Source organism: Danio rerio, chromosome 20 (assembly GCF_052040795.2).
Source record: "Danio rerio strain M-AB ecotype USA chromosome 20, GRCz13ab, whole genome shotgun sequence".
Lineage (NCBI taxonomy): Eukaryota > Metazoa > Chordata > Actinopteri > Cypriniformes > Danionidae > Danio > Danio rerio.
The window spans coordinates 26104740-26122500 of NC_141040.1; the positions used below are offsets into that span (position 1 = coordinate 26104740).

The 17761-nt window shown below is 33.8% G+C and overlaps 1 protein-coding gene across 6 annotated transcripts in view; it reads right to left on the reverse strand.

Moving 5' to 3' along the window:
* Positions 1 to 17761, reverse strand: part of kita (KIT proto-oncogene, receptor tyrosine kinase a) — a 103537-nt gene that overhangs the window by 19368 nt on the left and 66408 nt on the right. For all 6 annotated transcript variants that reach the window (XM_087296331.1, XM_087296330.1, XM_087296329.1 and 3 more), the window contains 7 exon segments: positions 17321 to 17489; positions 16988 to 17174; positions 15626 to 15741; positions 15077 to 15191; positions 11657 to 11841; positions 3262 to 3368; positions 403 to 529 (listed from right to left, as the gene is read on the reverse strand). In XM_087296331.1, the coding sequence (XP_087152457.1) occupies positions 403 to 529; positions 3262 to 3368; positions 11657 to 11841; positions 15077 to 15191; positions 15626 to 15741; positions 16988 to 17174; positions 17321 to 17489 (1006 nt within the window).

Consider the following 17761-nt stretch of genomic DNA (forward strand, 5'->3'; position numbering starts at 1 on the left):
AAAGAAAGCAAATCTGATTGAGAATATTGATACAGTCCCCACACACATCAGTTTTACTTTTGTTTACAGTCATTGGAGCTTGATCCAAAACCAGCTATCAACTGGAACATAAACTTGTTTTTGAATCAAAGAGGTGTGGCTTGTGGGGAAGTGGGATATGCTAGATCCTGTTAGATCCTGTTTGTTGACGGATACAGCTATTCCTTCACGGGGAAGGCGGCAGCTATCGGTGTCATAAACTGGGCAACAGCCAACAGTGAAAAGAAGCAAGCTTTGTTCTGTGTGAAATGTGTTTATTTTTTCTGGAGCAATAAACCTTTCCAAACAAAAGAAATATTTCAATATCTAGAAGCGGTTTGGAATATGATTTAGTCATTTTAAAGAAGACTTTCAAAGACTCACCAAATCGCAGCTTATCTCTGGGAAACTCCCACTGGTGGTCGTATGGAAGCTGAGTGGGGTCAATGTACACATAGTTGTTTCCATGAATACCCTCTATGACTTTCCATTGGATTTGGTATTTGGGTTTCTGTAGAAGATGGAAATGAGAAAAGAAAGATAAAATAAGTTTAATGTTGCTAAAGAAACATAACCTGCTTTTTAAGCTTTATTGTAACGATAACACTTTACAATAATACATTATTTAACATCAGATAATATATTTATTATGATGAAGAAACAATAAAATATACATTTATTGCTTTGTTTATTCGTTTTTTTATGTTAGCTAATGGTAATAAAGTTGTTTATTGTTATTTTTTGAAATTACAGTGCAGCAACTAATGTTAACAGAAAGTATTTGTATTTTAATAATGCATTAGTAAATATTGATCTGTGATTAATAAATGCTGAACATGTATTGTCCAATCTTAATTCATGATAGCAAATGCATTAACTAACATAAACTAATGCAACCTTATTGTAAAGTGAACCTTCTAACAATGCAAAGTAAAAAGGAAAATTAAATTAAATCAAATTACAAACAAACCAAAAAAGAACTGGAAAGACAGATTATACAATTTTTTATCCTCATTATACTATTGTTTTTTATGATAGGGGTAACTGTCCCATTAGTTCCCAACCAAAAAAAAAAAAAAAAAAAAGAAATGTAAAAATTAAAAATATATATAATTAAATAACATTAAATTAATAAAATAAAAAATAAGATATATATATATATATATATATATATATATATATATATATATATATATATATATAGTTAAATTAGTGTGTTAACAAATGCGATTAATTTTAAATATTCAACGCGTTATAAAAAATTACGCAATTAATGCAGTTGCAGTTTTTTTTTTCTGTTGTGGTCGACTTGTGTTTATTTTGCACTTTTTAAATGCAATTTTCAGTATAAAACAATTAATGTCGCATCACCAGGCTCTCCAGCGTTTCCTCCAGAGTTTTTTGCAATTTCGTGGTTTTTCATTTTTAACATTCGACTGTTTTAATGGAATTTGATACCACATGGCGAATGGAAAGAAAAACCTCCACATTTCATGACTCAGTGGTCCTTTAAGGTAATCAAAAATAGCTGATTACATGGTAGACTCTTAATAAGAGTGTTATCTTAATCATATTAAAATCGGAGTATTGGTGTCCATGTAAATGAAGTGCCAGATGAAGTCACGCATTCCTCTGCCTTTCAGCATGCCACCCTCCAATGTTTTATTAAGTTTGACGTGTTTTCCTCTATAAACGCAAGTGTCTGCTTCGCACTTTTTTTTTGTGTCAAAAGCTTTGTGAAATACAGCTATACGCTTAGTTAAGGCAAATTTGATGAACGCTATCATGCGTGTTGAAACAGAAGAAAGTCGATCCGGCTGCCCTGTCCTACGCGCGTTGAGAGAGAGAGAGAGAGAGAGAGAGAGAGAGAGAGAGAGAGAGAGAGAGAGAGAGAGAGAGAGAGAGAGAGAGAGAGAGAGAGAGAGAGAGAGAGAGAGAGAGAGAGAGAGAGAGAGAGAGAGAGAGAGAGAGAGAGAGAGAGAGAGAGAGAGAGAGAGAGAGTGTGTGTGTGTGTGTGTGTGTATGTGTGTGTGTGTGTGTGTGTGTGTGTGTGTGTGTGTGTGTGTGTGTGTGTGTGTGTGTGAGTGAATGTGAGTGTGTGTGTCTGTGTGTGTTCTTAGCAACAAACCTGCCAAAATGTCGTTGTCCGTAGCCACTAAATCAAAAAGTTACGTATTGTCGTGAGATAACGTTACACTCTCAGCTCACATCATTCAAAAGAAAAGGTCCACATTGTCCCCCGATAATGTCAACAGACTGGACTGTCTTAGCAACTGCCTAAATGTATAAAGGAGGACTAACATGCCTGTGTTTTTATTTCTGTAATAAATATGGCTGTAAAGCCAGGATCTTGATGGTTTATTGTGGGCATGGTGTTTACGTGAAGAAATCTGTGTTACAAATTAAACAAAAATGCTAACAAACAATTATATTTTAAATTTAAATAGTTTTTGTTTACATTAATTTTACATTTGAATAGGCAAAATCACAAGTTTTAGTTTGAAGTTTTAAAAAAAAGTGCAATTAACTAGTTAATTCTTTTAATCGATTGACAGTTCTATTTATATACTGTATGTGCGTGTGAAGTATTTAGACTGAATTTTGTGGATTTCTTTATATATATATATATATATATATATATATATATATATATATATATATATATATATATATATATATATATATATATATATGAAAATAACTAACACAACATCTCCATTCAAGTCTACATTAAGGTCATTTTAAGTTTTTAAATCCACAAAGATCGGTCTAAACACTTCACATGTGTGGAGACAACCTTTTACATTTGATTCAGTTACAGTTTATGGAGTCTATAAAAGTTTAGTGTAAATACACATCAATTATTCAAACAAAAGTGTGGACAGTAATTGCAGTGGTCGTTCCTCTGTGCAACAGTGCAAAACTGTGCAGATAAACATCAGGTCTTATGGCCTGACTAAGTAAACTAAGTAAATAATTTCCTTAAGCGTGTATTGTTTCTATTCCCCTGAAGTGTGGGAGTGTAGCCAGGTGTGATAGGTAAATTGCGCTGCATTCGAGTATCACGTTCAATATCAAATAACCCAAAATGGGTTGCGCTAGAACAACAATACATGTTGCAGTATTGAATGCTATAATATGGCGAGGATTAAAACTATTCAATTTAATCTCATTACTTAATTGCCTCAGTGAGTCAGCATGTCTTTCCTTTGACAAAAGACTATGAAATTAATGCTATTTTACCTGCATGTACTTGTAGGTCAGGACGATCAGGATGAGAACAAGGATAACAGCTGCGGCTACAAAACCGATGAGCAGCGGTGTAAAGAGTTCATGAGGAACAGTGTTCTCTGTGGAGATTAAAACAACACACAGCGGACATCAGAAATCAGCAAGATGAAAAACGTGCATCTACTCCTCCATCAGCCCTACTCCAGAATGTGTCCCTTTTAATAGTGGTGCACGAATAGTAAGTTTTCCAGCTGATTATTGATGATATCTTGATAAGAGGATATGTTTTATGACTCATAAAAGATAAATGACAGACAATTTAGATAAATAACAATTTGTAACAAAGCATAATAATATTATGTAATACTCGTAAATAATATGGTGCAGGGATTTTCAAACTGAGGTCCAGGGGAACATTACTTACACAAAATAATGATAAAAATATTTAAATAATTAATTTAAAAAATCTAATATTTTAAGATAAATTAAAAACATTACAATAAAAATGTATTTAAAATATTAATTAATTAATGCAATAATTTATGACAAAATAAGATTCAAACTAGAGGTCTGCATTCCGAATAAATTTACGAATAAAGCAGGGGAGCGGTTGGTAACTGGTGTAATTTGAACTGGAGCGGGCGGTTTAACGAAATCGCTCCCGACTCCCGAGCACGCGCAAGTATGTGTATGAATGAGAGAGCGTGATGCTGTGTTCAGCTTAATTGTCGCTGTCTATGTGTGTGTATATGTGCGTAAATGAGGGAGAGAGAGCTTGGTGCTGTCTATGTGTCACTTGCTTGGTGCTGTGTGTCTATGTGTGTGTGTTTATACAGACAGCTTGTTATAGGCTATCTGGACTCTGTATCACTGGGAGGTTTTTGGTTTTGTCCCCACCATTCCCCGTTAGCAGGATCGGGTGCGGCGGGTAGAAAACGGTGCGGATCGGGCAGCGGGACAACAAATGCTGAATATAAGCAGGATGGGTTAGGTCTGGACTAAAACCTGACGGGAACGGGATTCAAAATTTAGTCCCGCGCAGATCTCTAGTTCAAACTAACCAACATTTGACTGAAATAAGAAAATAAAAAGAAACTACAGCAAATATATTACAATTTAAAATGTTAAAGTCTTAGTTAAACTTGAGCAAATAGAAAAATTTCAAAAAAATAAATAAATAAAAACAATTAATATTAACAACACATTTTATTGTAATTGTATTAAATATTTAATTTTATTTAAATTGTTTCATTTGATCAATTATATTGATGTTACCAAATACCACACTTATATTTTGCCAATGTATTGAAATATTATTAGTTAATAATAATAATAATAATAATAATAATAATAATAATAATAATAATAATATTATTATTATTATTTGTAGATAGATTTAGAATTACTATACATGACATTACATTAATTAATATTTATTTAATTAACAATTCAAATATTTTTTAAAACTTATTAGCATAATTTGGTTATTTTATACAGTACTTGAAAATGTTAAGCTTGTTAAGCCCTGAGATTAGTTTCTGTTGGGAATCACTGCATTCGTGTGAAGAAGACAATCTGTTTCAGGCATCGGCGGATAATCAATACACGCGGCTCATCCCTGAGGATCAATTCTGTTAACACAGAAAAACACACTCTATCTCATGTTAGTCTCAGCCCTTGAGCCAGAATCCCAATGGAAATAATAAAAATCGCACAAGGTTTTGACATCGAGACAAAACCACAGTGTTGCTGGAAATGCAACAAACAGTTCATTAGCAATAAAACCTCATCAACATGACTTAATACATGCCTCACAGTTATGTCATAATTGCTTGTATTTAATGATGTGTGAATAATCCTCACTAAAACGCTTTACCGCGACTCATTTGTTTTGCACTTTTGAAACTGTAGCAGTGTTTTGCTGTGTGTATGTGTTCATGCGTGTTGTGTTATTGTTTTTCTGCGTTGTTCTGAGCAGTGTAGTAAAGCTCTTAAGCTATAAGAAGCTTTCTCTCCATTTCAAATCAAAGAATGCAGACTCTGCAGGAAGTAATCCCTTGTAAACCTGCCACTGGCTTTCACAGCCCTCCGTCTCTCTCTCTCTCTCTTCCTTGCCCATCCATCCATCTATCATCATCCCACTGCATCCAAGCATATCCATCCAGCACTCCCACAAAAGCAGCTCTCTCCCGAACAACAGGCATTTCTGACTCCCGCTTAGCCGAGGTTGAATAGCTCCTGCCTGAGGCTTTTTTGTCCCACTGGTTTTCCTGCTGGAGACGAAACCTTGAGAAGCTCCCACATCACCTAACAGGCTTTCCTGGGGCAACCCGACTGTAAAGTTCATCCTCTACAACACTTAAAAACCTCCAGTCCAAATCTAGATGAACTCTAGCAAAAGGTCAACTAGATTTTTTTTTTTTTTACTTCTGGCTAATTTAGTAGGGAAAATGCTAAATGTAGACAAACACACACACACACACTTGTACAACTGTCTTCATCTGGACTTCCCATAGACAATGGTTTTTATACTGTTCAAACTGTATATTCTAACCCCCTATTCCAACTCTATGCTTAAATCCAACTCTCAGAGGAATCCTTCTGAATTTTGCCATTTTCAAAATAATTTAGGTAAGACTGGTCACCATTGATGGTCACTGTTGCACATTTTGTTGACTAAAAATGACATTGCAACTACATGCCAATTACCTCTCATTTGAGTATTAATAGACTGTCTGCTTAAGACCTGTTAATAAGCTCCTTCTACAGACATTTAACTGACTATAGAAAAACTTTGCAAGTACGTACAGTTGAAGTCAGAATTATTAGCCCCCCTTTGAATTTTTTTTTTCTTTTCTAAATATTTCCCAAATTATGTTTAACAGACCATGGACATTTTCATGTTGTCTCATAATATTTTTTCTTCTGGAGAAAGTCTTATTTGTTTTATTTCGGATAGAATTAAAGCTGTTGTAAAATTTTTCTCTCAGTTAAACAGAAATTGGGGGAAAAAATTAACTGGGGGGGGAGGGGGTCTTGGCTAACAATCCAGGGAGGCTAATAATTCTGACTTCAACTGTACATGTCATCTTACACTAACTCTAACCTGGCATGTAGATGCAATGTAACTTAAGTTCAATAAAAGGACCTTCACAATAAAGTGGTACCATAAATTATTATGTGTGATTTATGAGCTCTTTTCCTCATTGGGACCAAAAAATGATGTGGGGACATTTGGTCCCCACAATGTAATGAATACAAGTTACTCACATTTCGAATGTCAAAAACACCTGTTGAGTATGATATATAAGCATTTTGAATTGCAAGGACAAAGGGTATGGTCTCATAAACCTCAACAATGTAATACCTAGGTCATTCCCATGTCATCATACAAATCTGTGTCCTTGTAAACCACCAAAACCAGTACACACACACACACACACACACACATACACACAAAATAAATGTTGCAAACAATCTAAACTAGATGATAAAATAGTTAAATGATAACCATTATAAGTTGCAATGTCTATTTTAATTATTTTAAATTTGTTAAATTCAATTATAAAATTGTTAATTATATAATTTTGTGCAAAATTGTGTTACCTTAATTGTATCAATTAATATTAATTATGTTAATAATATTAACAATTGGGTTGTTAAAGTACAATGAATGTAACTTTAATAATTAATACAGGGAAAATGCTAAATGAAGACAATGTAGCCAAGGATTTTACACATACACAAACGTAGTAGAAATAATAAACGTAGCAATCGATCCAAAAAGGATGTGGATGACCTTTGGTTAACCACTGTCTTTAGCAATAATACAGCAATAACTGAGGTGGAAAAGCCTGGTGTTTTTTAAAACAAACCCAAACGAAACCCCCCTAAACTCTGGAGATAATCCCCAACAGTTGGTAATGCTAGGTTTACAAAAGAAACAAGATTAGGGATAAAACTCAGCACCTCTGTTTATATAATAGTCTGCTGTTATCTGGTCTTATTCAAAAGAGAGTCTGCCTACACAGGTTGAGTTGGAGCAGGAGCGGCGACCTGTGAGTTGGCAGCTGGTTCAGATTTTTTCAAAAAGCACAGCTGGAGTGAATGTGAGGAGATGAACGTTTCCTCTTGGCTGGTTGCTTGAGTATTCCTGGGAAACTAGAAGCACCTGGGTCGAGGTTTTATTTTGCTTCATGCTTTTCTATGAGGTGAAAGAGTTTTTAGACACTGGAAAACTGATCATTTGAGGTTGAGGTTGCTTCATCTTTGTGTAGGTGTGCAGTGCTATTATTATATATCATATATTCGTTTTTTCATTTATTTCATACATAATAAAACAGCAATATTACAAGGGAGCATTACATTTTAAATAATTGTTTTTATTTTTATAGCATTATATAGCAATATATTATTTTATAGCATCATTTGTGTTCAGCAGAAAAAACAATTTAACATGATAATACAGTATATATATATATATATATATATATATATATATATATATATATATATATATATATATATATATATATATATACACACACACACATACATACATACATACATACATATATATATATATATATATATATATATATATATATATACATACATACATACACGTACGTACATACATACATACATACATACATACATACATACATACATACATACATACATACATATATATATATATATATATATATATATATATATATATATATATATATATATGTTAGATACATATAATTTTATTTATTTAAATATTATGATATTATTTTATTTAATATGCTGATATTTTGCTATGAGGACTGCAATATAACCATTATCGGAGATCTAAATTAAATAAAAAATACTTTACTATTTATTCTGCCTTTCTTGTACACTACCTAATAAAAGTCTTTTTGTCGATCCTAGTTGTAAAAACAAAAATAATAATAATAGTAATAATAACTTGGCTTCTAGTTGATCATTTGGAAAAGTGGCAGAAGGTAGATTTTTCCACTGAATCATCTGTTGAACTGCATCCCAATCATAACAAATACTCAGACCCAAGATTCTCACAGAAATCAGTCTTGTTTGGTGAAAGAATTACATGGTTTGAGATTACATTCAGTATGGGGGCGTGCAAGAGATCTGCAGAGTGGATGTCTACATCAACAGCTTGAGGTATCAAGTTATTTGTGCTGCCCATTACATTTTAACCACAGGAGAGGGCAAATTCTTCAGCAGGATAGCGCTCCTTGTCATAATTCAGCCTCCACATCAAAGTTGCTGAAAGCAAAGAAGGTCAAGGTGCTCCAGGATTGGCCAGCTCAGTCACCAGACATGAACATTATTGAGCATGTCTGGGTAAGATGAAGGAGAAGGCATTGAAGATGAAACCAAAGAATCTTGAATAACTCTAGGAGTCCTGCAAGAACGCTTTCTTTGCCATTGCTTATGACATCATTAATAAGTTAAGTCATTGCAGAGATGTATGGATGCAGTCCTCCGAGCTCATGGGAGTCATACACAATATCTATTCTTTTTCCACTGCACCATGACTTTATATTCTGTAGATTATTTCTGTTAAGTGACAAGACTTTTGTCTACGCAAAGTCAGACCTTACTGTCCTAATTAAATAATTAAAAATCAAGGCATGATCATATTTTATTTAGGTAAAATAAGCGCAATCTAGAGGCCTTTGCCTTTAATATTAGCCACTTCTGATACCACATTATCAAATAGAAGTTATTATTTGTTCTTCCTAAACCTTGGACAGGGGACAAGATTTTTGTCAGGTAATGTACAACTGTAAATTATAAAATTCAGACCTAACAATAATTATTTTATTACAGTAGTATTAAAAATACTACAGTAACTATTTGGGATGTAACAATATTGTAAATATCGTCATATCGCAATAGCAATTTCTTTCAATATTACCATGGTTGTGACTCAATAAAATCATGGGTCTTTTGGTGAAAAGTTTGCTCAAGCGAATGGAGCGAATGTGACGTAGCGGAAACTACAATTTTCATCAGCCCAGGTGTGGCCATCATCCTTTGCAGTCTGTTGTGTTACAGATTCAGTAATGCAGAAATGGAGAGTGCTGCTAGTAGCGGGAAAGAAAAAGAGCTAAAAATGGTCGAACCTAAAGCGGGTTTTAAATCAGATGTGTGGAAGCATTTCAGTTTCTCTCTAAAAAGAAACAAGAAAAGGTGACAGAAAAAAAGGTTATGCAAAAAAAGGGGACTGCCAGACTGTGCTGAAATACAAGTCGGGGAATACAACTAACATGATGGGGATTCTTTTAGTCAATGGGACAGCAGAACACAGCACACTGCTCAGACTGATGGAGACATTAGCCCCTTTCACACATACAGACCTTTCCGGAAAATTACCGGCAATTTTCCGGAAAGGTTGTATGTGTGAACGGGTCCTTTTTGAAAATACCGGTAAATTCGTTCTGGCTATTTTCCGGAGAGAGAAGTTGTAACATTACCGGCAATTTGCCGGAATGCTGCGCTGTGTGAACGCAGAAGGAATATTTCCGGAATAAGCGCGTGCACGTCTAGAACGTGCTGACGTAAGACTTCTGCTTTAGCCAATCACAACAGTCAGACGCATTTACGTCCGCGCGGTTTGTGAGAATAAAAGCCTTTGAATATTTTTCCAGACGCATTTAGCTGCTAGAAGTTAGTCAGATAACGTTTATATGTTATCCTTAATGCCAACTGTGCAAATAATCATCGATAAGATGCTTATGATAAGCCGTTGTTTGTTTACCTTCAAGCTTTGCGTGTGCCCATGAAACAGCCTGTGAGCGGCAGCACACGCACATATTATGAACATCTCGACATGCGAAAGTGATCCTGTGAAAGTTGTTTACAATATTGATCATCAAAAGAGTTTGTAATTTAGTCAAATGTTTACAAATACAAGCGCAGCCGTTTAAAGCTCATTTGTGGTGAATGATGTCAGAATTTACCGGTATTTTGGAATGGATGTGTGAATGCTCTTTTCCGGAAAATTTCCGTAACGTCCTCGCCTGTGTGAACAGCGCTTTTTTGAACATACCGGTAAAGTCGTTCCGTAAATTTTCCGGATATTTTCCGGTATCACTGTGTGAAAGGGGCTATAGACTTGTACCACCAAGAGACCTCTATCTCACTCATGGCTTGAGTGGTGGTTTTTTTTTTCATGGTTTAATATTTTTTGTTATTAAAATTGAATATTTTAAGTTCCTGTTTGAAAGTTTACAAATAGATCATTTGTATGTCATTGATATGTTCAGTGTTGAGGTAACCTGAACATTCTAGCACTTTTTTTGAGTCTCTTCAATAGTTTTGTTTTTCCTTTAAATGATTCAATAAATACCGTACAGTGCCATTCATTCCGAGGTATTACCGTATCGTGAAATTTTGATACCGTTACATCCCTAGCAACTATAGATCGTACACATTCTGGAGAAGTAACAATTTTTGTAATCACCTATATTGTAAAAATTTGATCATGACAATGACTGACTATGAATTAGATTAATCGCTTAATCCCTTATCTTTGGATGACACATTGACTAAAAATCACATCCTTTTGACAAAGCTGAATTCTTTCAAAGTCAACCAATAGGAAGGTGGGAAAATTCTCAAGTTTTTATAAAAACATGTATATTAAGCAATAAAAATGTGGTAAACACACAAATATTTTACATATAGCCCCTTTAAACGATTACATAAATAACAAAATTGCATAAATCACACACAATATTAGTTTTCAGCATTTGAAAATTAAAAAATATATACTTTTATCAAGTGAATTTATGGAGCTGCTAATGTTCACCGTTTTCTGCAGCCTATAATGTGAGCGCAGGTTAGATTTTAACTGTGAAAATGAAGCCCAAGAAATAGCTGACTGGCAAACATACTAACTAATGACCTAGGGAGTGTATTGAGACACACCCTCAGGCTCAACGATGGAAAAAAACCAAACCCCAAAACAAACAAATCAACACAAATCAACAGAATAATTTACCACCAGGACACCAAAGCAAAGACACACACCCACCATACCTGTGACAAATGAACGCAGCCAGTACAGACCATACTGACACAGTACAAAGTTGATTTAAAGGGCATGCGTGTGTTATATGCAGAAGATCAACAAAGAGGCTAATAAACACCAAGACATACTAACAATTCTGATTACAGCCTGCAGATCAAGCAATATGGATCAGAAGGTCAGTGAGCAGACTGTAGGCGGTTTGTAGGCAGTTTGAGTCGTCTGAGAATGAGACGAAATTGCTAACAGAGTCTTCAGTCATTGTCTGAAAGGGTGTGTGTGTGTGTGTGTGTGTGTGTGTGTGTGTGTGTGTGTGTATAAAAACATGTTTGAGAGATATTTGATAGGTCGTTTGCTTACCGCTGATAGAGAAGAGTGTGTACACGATTTCCCCATTGGCAGATGCCACGCATTCAAGAGTGGCGTAATTGTTCTTGGTGATGTTTAGACGGCTCTCCACTGCGCCTTTTCCAAAGGGAGGATTTGTCATGGTCACGGTGACAACATCCTCCTCCTCCTGAGTGGCATTCAGTAGATTGGAGCACCTGAGGAGGCATTCAACAAAGCAAAAATGACCAAGAGAATATAGTAACTGTGCTCCAGAAATGCTCAGTATAGAAAAATACAGCAAAAATGATCTACCATTTTGTGCTATTTTAGTATTCAATGAAACTGTTATGATTTAAAAGATACAGTTGAAGTCAGAATTATTAAACCCCCTGAATTATTAGCAACCCTATTTATTTTTTTCCCTAATTTATGTTTAACAGAGAGAAGATTTTTTCAAGACATTTCTAAACAGAATAGTTTTAATAACTCATCTCTAAACACTGACTTCTTTTATCTTTGCCATGATGACAGTAAATAATATTTTACTAAATATTTTCAAGATACTTTATACAGCTTAAAGTGACATTTAAAAGCTTAACTAAGGTAATTAGTCTAACTAGGCAGGATAGGGTAATTAAGCAAGTTATTTTATAATGATGGTTTGTACTGTATATTATAAAAAAAAAAAAAATACAGCTTAAAGGAGCTAATAATTTTGACCTTAAAATGATAATTAAAAAATTAAAAACTGCTTTTACTCTAGCCGAAATAAAACACTTTCTCCAGAAGAAAAAACATTATCAGAAATACTGTGAAAATTTCCTTGCTCTGTTAAATGTAATTTGGGAAACATTAAAAAAAGAAAAATTCAAAGGGCGTTTAATAAGTCTGACTTCAACTGTAAATTAACATTTATTTGATATTTCCTATTCATAGTTTAATTTAATTATTTTAATATTTTTAATTTAAAGTTAAACTAAATAAAAATGAGTAACATGTCCTGGTCAACCAGCTTAAAAACAAATGTAAAAACAACAGTAGATATTTGTAAATTACACAGTATTAAACTGTAAAATGAATTGCATTTTACTGTCGCACAGTTATACAGTATGTTACTGTATGTTAAAGTTGCATGGTGAAAACTACTGTATATTTTACAGTAAATATATACATACAATTCTGTAAATACATATACAGCAAGATAAATGGTGCTGTAAATGTAAACAGTATCTTACCTGTAATTCTTTCACACTAAGTTACTGGCAAACTGTGTATATTAACAATAAATGTAAATTTAATGGTTTTAGATATTCACAATAACCCAAAACACATAAGATTGTTATCTTCTGAATGACAAAAAAAACATTTAAATATGTTTTCAAAGCCTTTAAAGTTTTTTTTTTTTTTTTTTCCAAAAAAAGTTAATTGTCTACAGTTATAAACTATTTTTAATCAAATGATTTTTTTTTATTTGCAGATGTTTAGATTTTTATTTATTTTTTGGTTGGATTTTTTTTATTTTCAACTGGCAATATTAAGAATATATAAAGTGCTCAGCATATATGAGTACATGCCTCACAAATCTATCTTTTGAATTCATATTTATAATAGAAAGCTATACAATATTATATTTGTGCATATACTGTACATTAGATTAGTCAGTACTGGAGCCAAATCTGGAGCTTACATTACCAATAACGGTCCAAAAAGCACATCCAATTTTATATGTTATGGAAAAATATTAAATACAAATTTTAAAAAGAGGAAAAATCAAGAGAAGTAAAAAAAAAAAAAAAGTAAAACATTAGTTGAAATTTTGTAGGTTGTAAGGTTTTTGTAGGTTTTTGCAATATCTTTCTTGAAATTAGTTGTATTATCTTTAAATATCTAAATATGTTTCGTGACTAAAATAAAATTTGAATAAATATATCTGTTTAATAAATCTGTTTTGTTTAAATGCACCAAAATACATTGCCTATATTCACTGAGAAATGGATAAAAATATTCATTTTCAATTTGGGCTGTACTCAATTATGCTGTATATAACATACATGCTGTTTTGTATGTTATTATAGCTATTTTTTTTTTATTAAATGTAATTAATGTCTTAAATAAAATATAATTTTATTTTATTGTTATGATTATTAATTATTCTTATTAATTAATTTTAGTTTTAATTTGTTCATTTTATTTCATAATTTCTATTTTTTCTAAAATAATTTTATTGTACTTATTATATTCTGCTTTATTTATTTATTTATTTTTGCATTTACAATTAAAATCATGCATCAACATGCAAAATGCTTGCACTTAGCCATCCATATTACTTCTAGGGAACAGCAAGGGAATTTGATGAAAGATTATGAAGTCCACATTTTCATATCTTTGGAATAAGATGCTCCAATGAACCGCTTATGATAAGACCAGGAGTGTGTGAAGTCAGTTTCCATTTCATGTTCTCCTGGGTGACCAAGCAAGAGCTTTTCCCCATTGACTTCCATAGTTTGAATAAAAATAAATAAACAACAATGGAAGTCAGCATATCACAACTGCATATCAGCAATGCAAGACATCAGTATATCAATGCACATCAATGCATTTTATAAGCTCTAAGGTTTGTGATAAACATCTCTCTCTGCATTTAGGGGCTATTATAATTTTTCAAACATATGTGTAAAAATAGATCTTTCCTTAAGAAAGCAAAAAATCAAGCTGCAAAGTGCCAGGCCTCGAGGGCTCTTTTATTTAAAACATCAGACTGGAATGCACTACCGTCAAGGGCTATGATTTATTTGTTTCTCTTTTTTTATGCTGTCTCTCTCAGTGTTAACTATGACTGCTACTAAACAGAGTTAGCATTGGATAAAAGCAAGATCAAATAATCTAAATTAGTTTACATTCCTCGCTCTTGTCTCTTCATTACTAATAATTACACCTTTTGTCTTTGATGGAAACCTCTCAACAGTTTCTCAACAGCCCCCGACAGATACAGCGAGCAATGCACGGAAGAGATCAAAAGACATTGCACTGCATGTTTATATGCTCAAATTGAAGCAGGCCACGTTATCCCGATCGGATTTGATCATCAAGAGGAATTGATAGGATAAGCTTGTCACTAAGTCTTTGCTAAGGTGTTCTGTCAACACTGAAACTATCCAAGAACAAACAGCCCTTGTACAGGAGCGGCTTGTTCCCATCACATGACAGACAGCAGCCAATCGCTTTGGTGATGTCACAGTCATGACAGAGTCAAATTGCTTATCCCTATCCATAACAAGCTAAAGCCTTTGTTGTCCAATCATCAAACATCAAGTTAGCGGTTAGCGGCTAATCCATGCTGCGTCACAATGTGCCCTCAGAGAGGCTAATATGCTAACCCTGCTCAAGGGAGCTTTGGGAGCCCATTGTATCTGAGTGTGTGGGTGTATTTGAAATTGGCATTAAACATACCTTGAATGGGGCAGGTCACAGTAATACCACTTGATCTGAGGAGTGGGATAACCTTCGGCCACACAGCGCACCTGTCCATCAATCGGCCCTTCATAGGACACAATCTGCGGTTTGCCTAACAGTCAAAGATCGGTTCAGGGTCAGATTTACAAGCCTAGTTAGCGGGATGGATGTTTGTACAGCTGTCTAGTTAGCAGTTACATTAAATGTGGATTAATAAATGCCAGATATAAAGTATTTTTGTTGTTTGAAATGTAAGACCCGTTTCAGGGATATAATGGACAATTTGACAAATGTCTTGTTTGCAGTCTTCAAGGGCAATCCATTCTTATCTGTCTTTACATGGCCTCCACTATTGTTAGTGGGCTTTAAGCCAGGGTCTTACACAGACAATTGTGTTCGTTTATCAGGCACAATGCTCAAGAAATATGACTGATCACTGCTGAACTAGAATACACACAAAAGCAATAGATCATGTATGTTCTTTGCAATTTTCTGGCAAGTGGAAAATCCAAATATTTGTCATTTGTATTAAAAGTTTTCACTTACTGATGACATGGACTTCGAACGTTTGACGGATAGTTGCGTCTCGGTTTAAGCATGAAAAGGTGTAAATGCCACTTTCTGACACCTTGAGACGCACTAGCTTCAGCTCGCTGGTGTAACTGTTGGATAAAAATATAGAAGGAAATTTTCTTTCAGCTTATTTAGATTTTTTTACGAACTCTATTCTAATGGTTAAAAAAATTATTATAGGTTCAGATTTATTGAAATAATTTATATATATATATATATATATATATATATATATATATATATATATATATATATATATATATATATATATATATATATATATATATATATATACACATACATACACTACCTGACAAAAGTCTTGTCACTTATCCAAGTTTTAGGAACAACAAATGAAAACTTGACTTCTAGTTAATCATTCGGCATGAAAAGTGGCTATTATTAAAGGCAAAGTCCTCTAGATTACACTTATTTTGCCAAAAAAAATGTATGTATATAAATTTGATCATGCCTTCATTTTTAATAATTTAATTAGGTCTGAATTTGCTTAGACAAAAGTCTTGTCACTTAACAGAAATAATGTACAGTATAGAATATAAAGTCATGGTGCAGTGGGAAACGAATAAATATTGTGTATAACTGCCATGAGCTTGAAGGACTAAATCAGTACATCTCTGCAATGACTCAAATAACTTATTAATAAAGTCATCTGGAATGGCAAAGAGCACTTTTGTCTTGATACCTTAGGCTGTTGATGTTGCCATCCACTTTGCAGATCTCTCGCACACCCCCATACCGAATGTAAGCCCAAACAGTGATTTCTCCTTCACCAAACAAGACTGATTTCTTTAAAACTCTTGGACCTTGCAGATTCCAATAGGTCTTCAGCAGAAACATCTACCTTCTTCCACTTTTTCCAAATGATCAACTAAAAGTCAAGTTAATATTTGTTGCTCTTACAACTGGGATCGACAACAAGACTTTAAGTCAGGATGTATATATTTTTTAGGACCATTTTACACAAATTTATTCATTGTCTTTATTCTGTCCTTTTTTAATCACTTTAAATGTGAAATGTAAACGTGGTCCTCACAATATTTTAATTTATTTCATAAAAGCAGAAAAGCAATTACATTTAAATGTTTTTAGTATTAATGTAATTGAGAGCATTACATGATAAGAAAAAGCTAATTGAAATATAAAAACCGCAGAAATAAATAGCAGTTAAAAAAGCAATATTGGCTAATATTTCTAATTAATTAAAAAAACAAAAAAAAAAAAAACATATTTTACCTATACTGTACATCTCTAGCTATTGCTCCATTTGAAAAAACAATAAATGTCTGTAGTACTAAAAACATTTCAAATTTTTACCTATTTCCATGTGTCCGGCTGGTGATCACATGATCAGTAGTATTGGTAAGTTTTACACCACTGTAGCTCCAGGAAAAAGTATGCGGCTTTGGGTAAGCGTTCATTACCACTCGCAGAGACAGACTTTCACCAGCCCGCACTCTCCTAGTACTGTTATCCACACTTGTTATATTAATGAATCCTTTTTCTAGAGACACAAACACATAAAACATTGTTGTATTACCAGTGTATTGTATTAATGTGTCTTACAGACATTTTCAAAGCAAATTTCATTGCGATTAAAATATAAACTGAATCAATTCATGCATTCCCTAAGAATAAAATGAAATCTACCATAGATGTTGACCCAGACTGGCTTTGCAGTGGTCCCTTTCTCATTTATGGCCTCACAGCTGTAATTGCCGGCGTCCTGCATGGTCACAGAGCTCAGGCTGAGGATGGCCGTCCTCACGTGAGTAATGGGCTCCGTCAGAAGATGTGAGTTCTGGTGTACTGACGGGTTCTTGGCACATGCAACAGAAAAAACAGACAATAAACTGATTGGGCAACTATGGAAAATATGTGCATTGGCCGTGTATTGGGTAAAGTGCTTGTGGTTGTCTCTATGTGTGGGTGTGGCTGTTTTTCCAAATCTTTATGTAAAACAAAGCGTGTTATTCATCCTTCAAAGATCGGTCTCAGATGCCAGTGTGGTCTTGATGACTGACTGAAGATTTGTTTATGTACATAGCTTGTGTTTTCACACCATAGGTTTGCCAAAAATGCAGCTGCGAG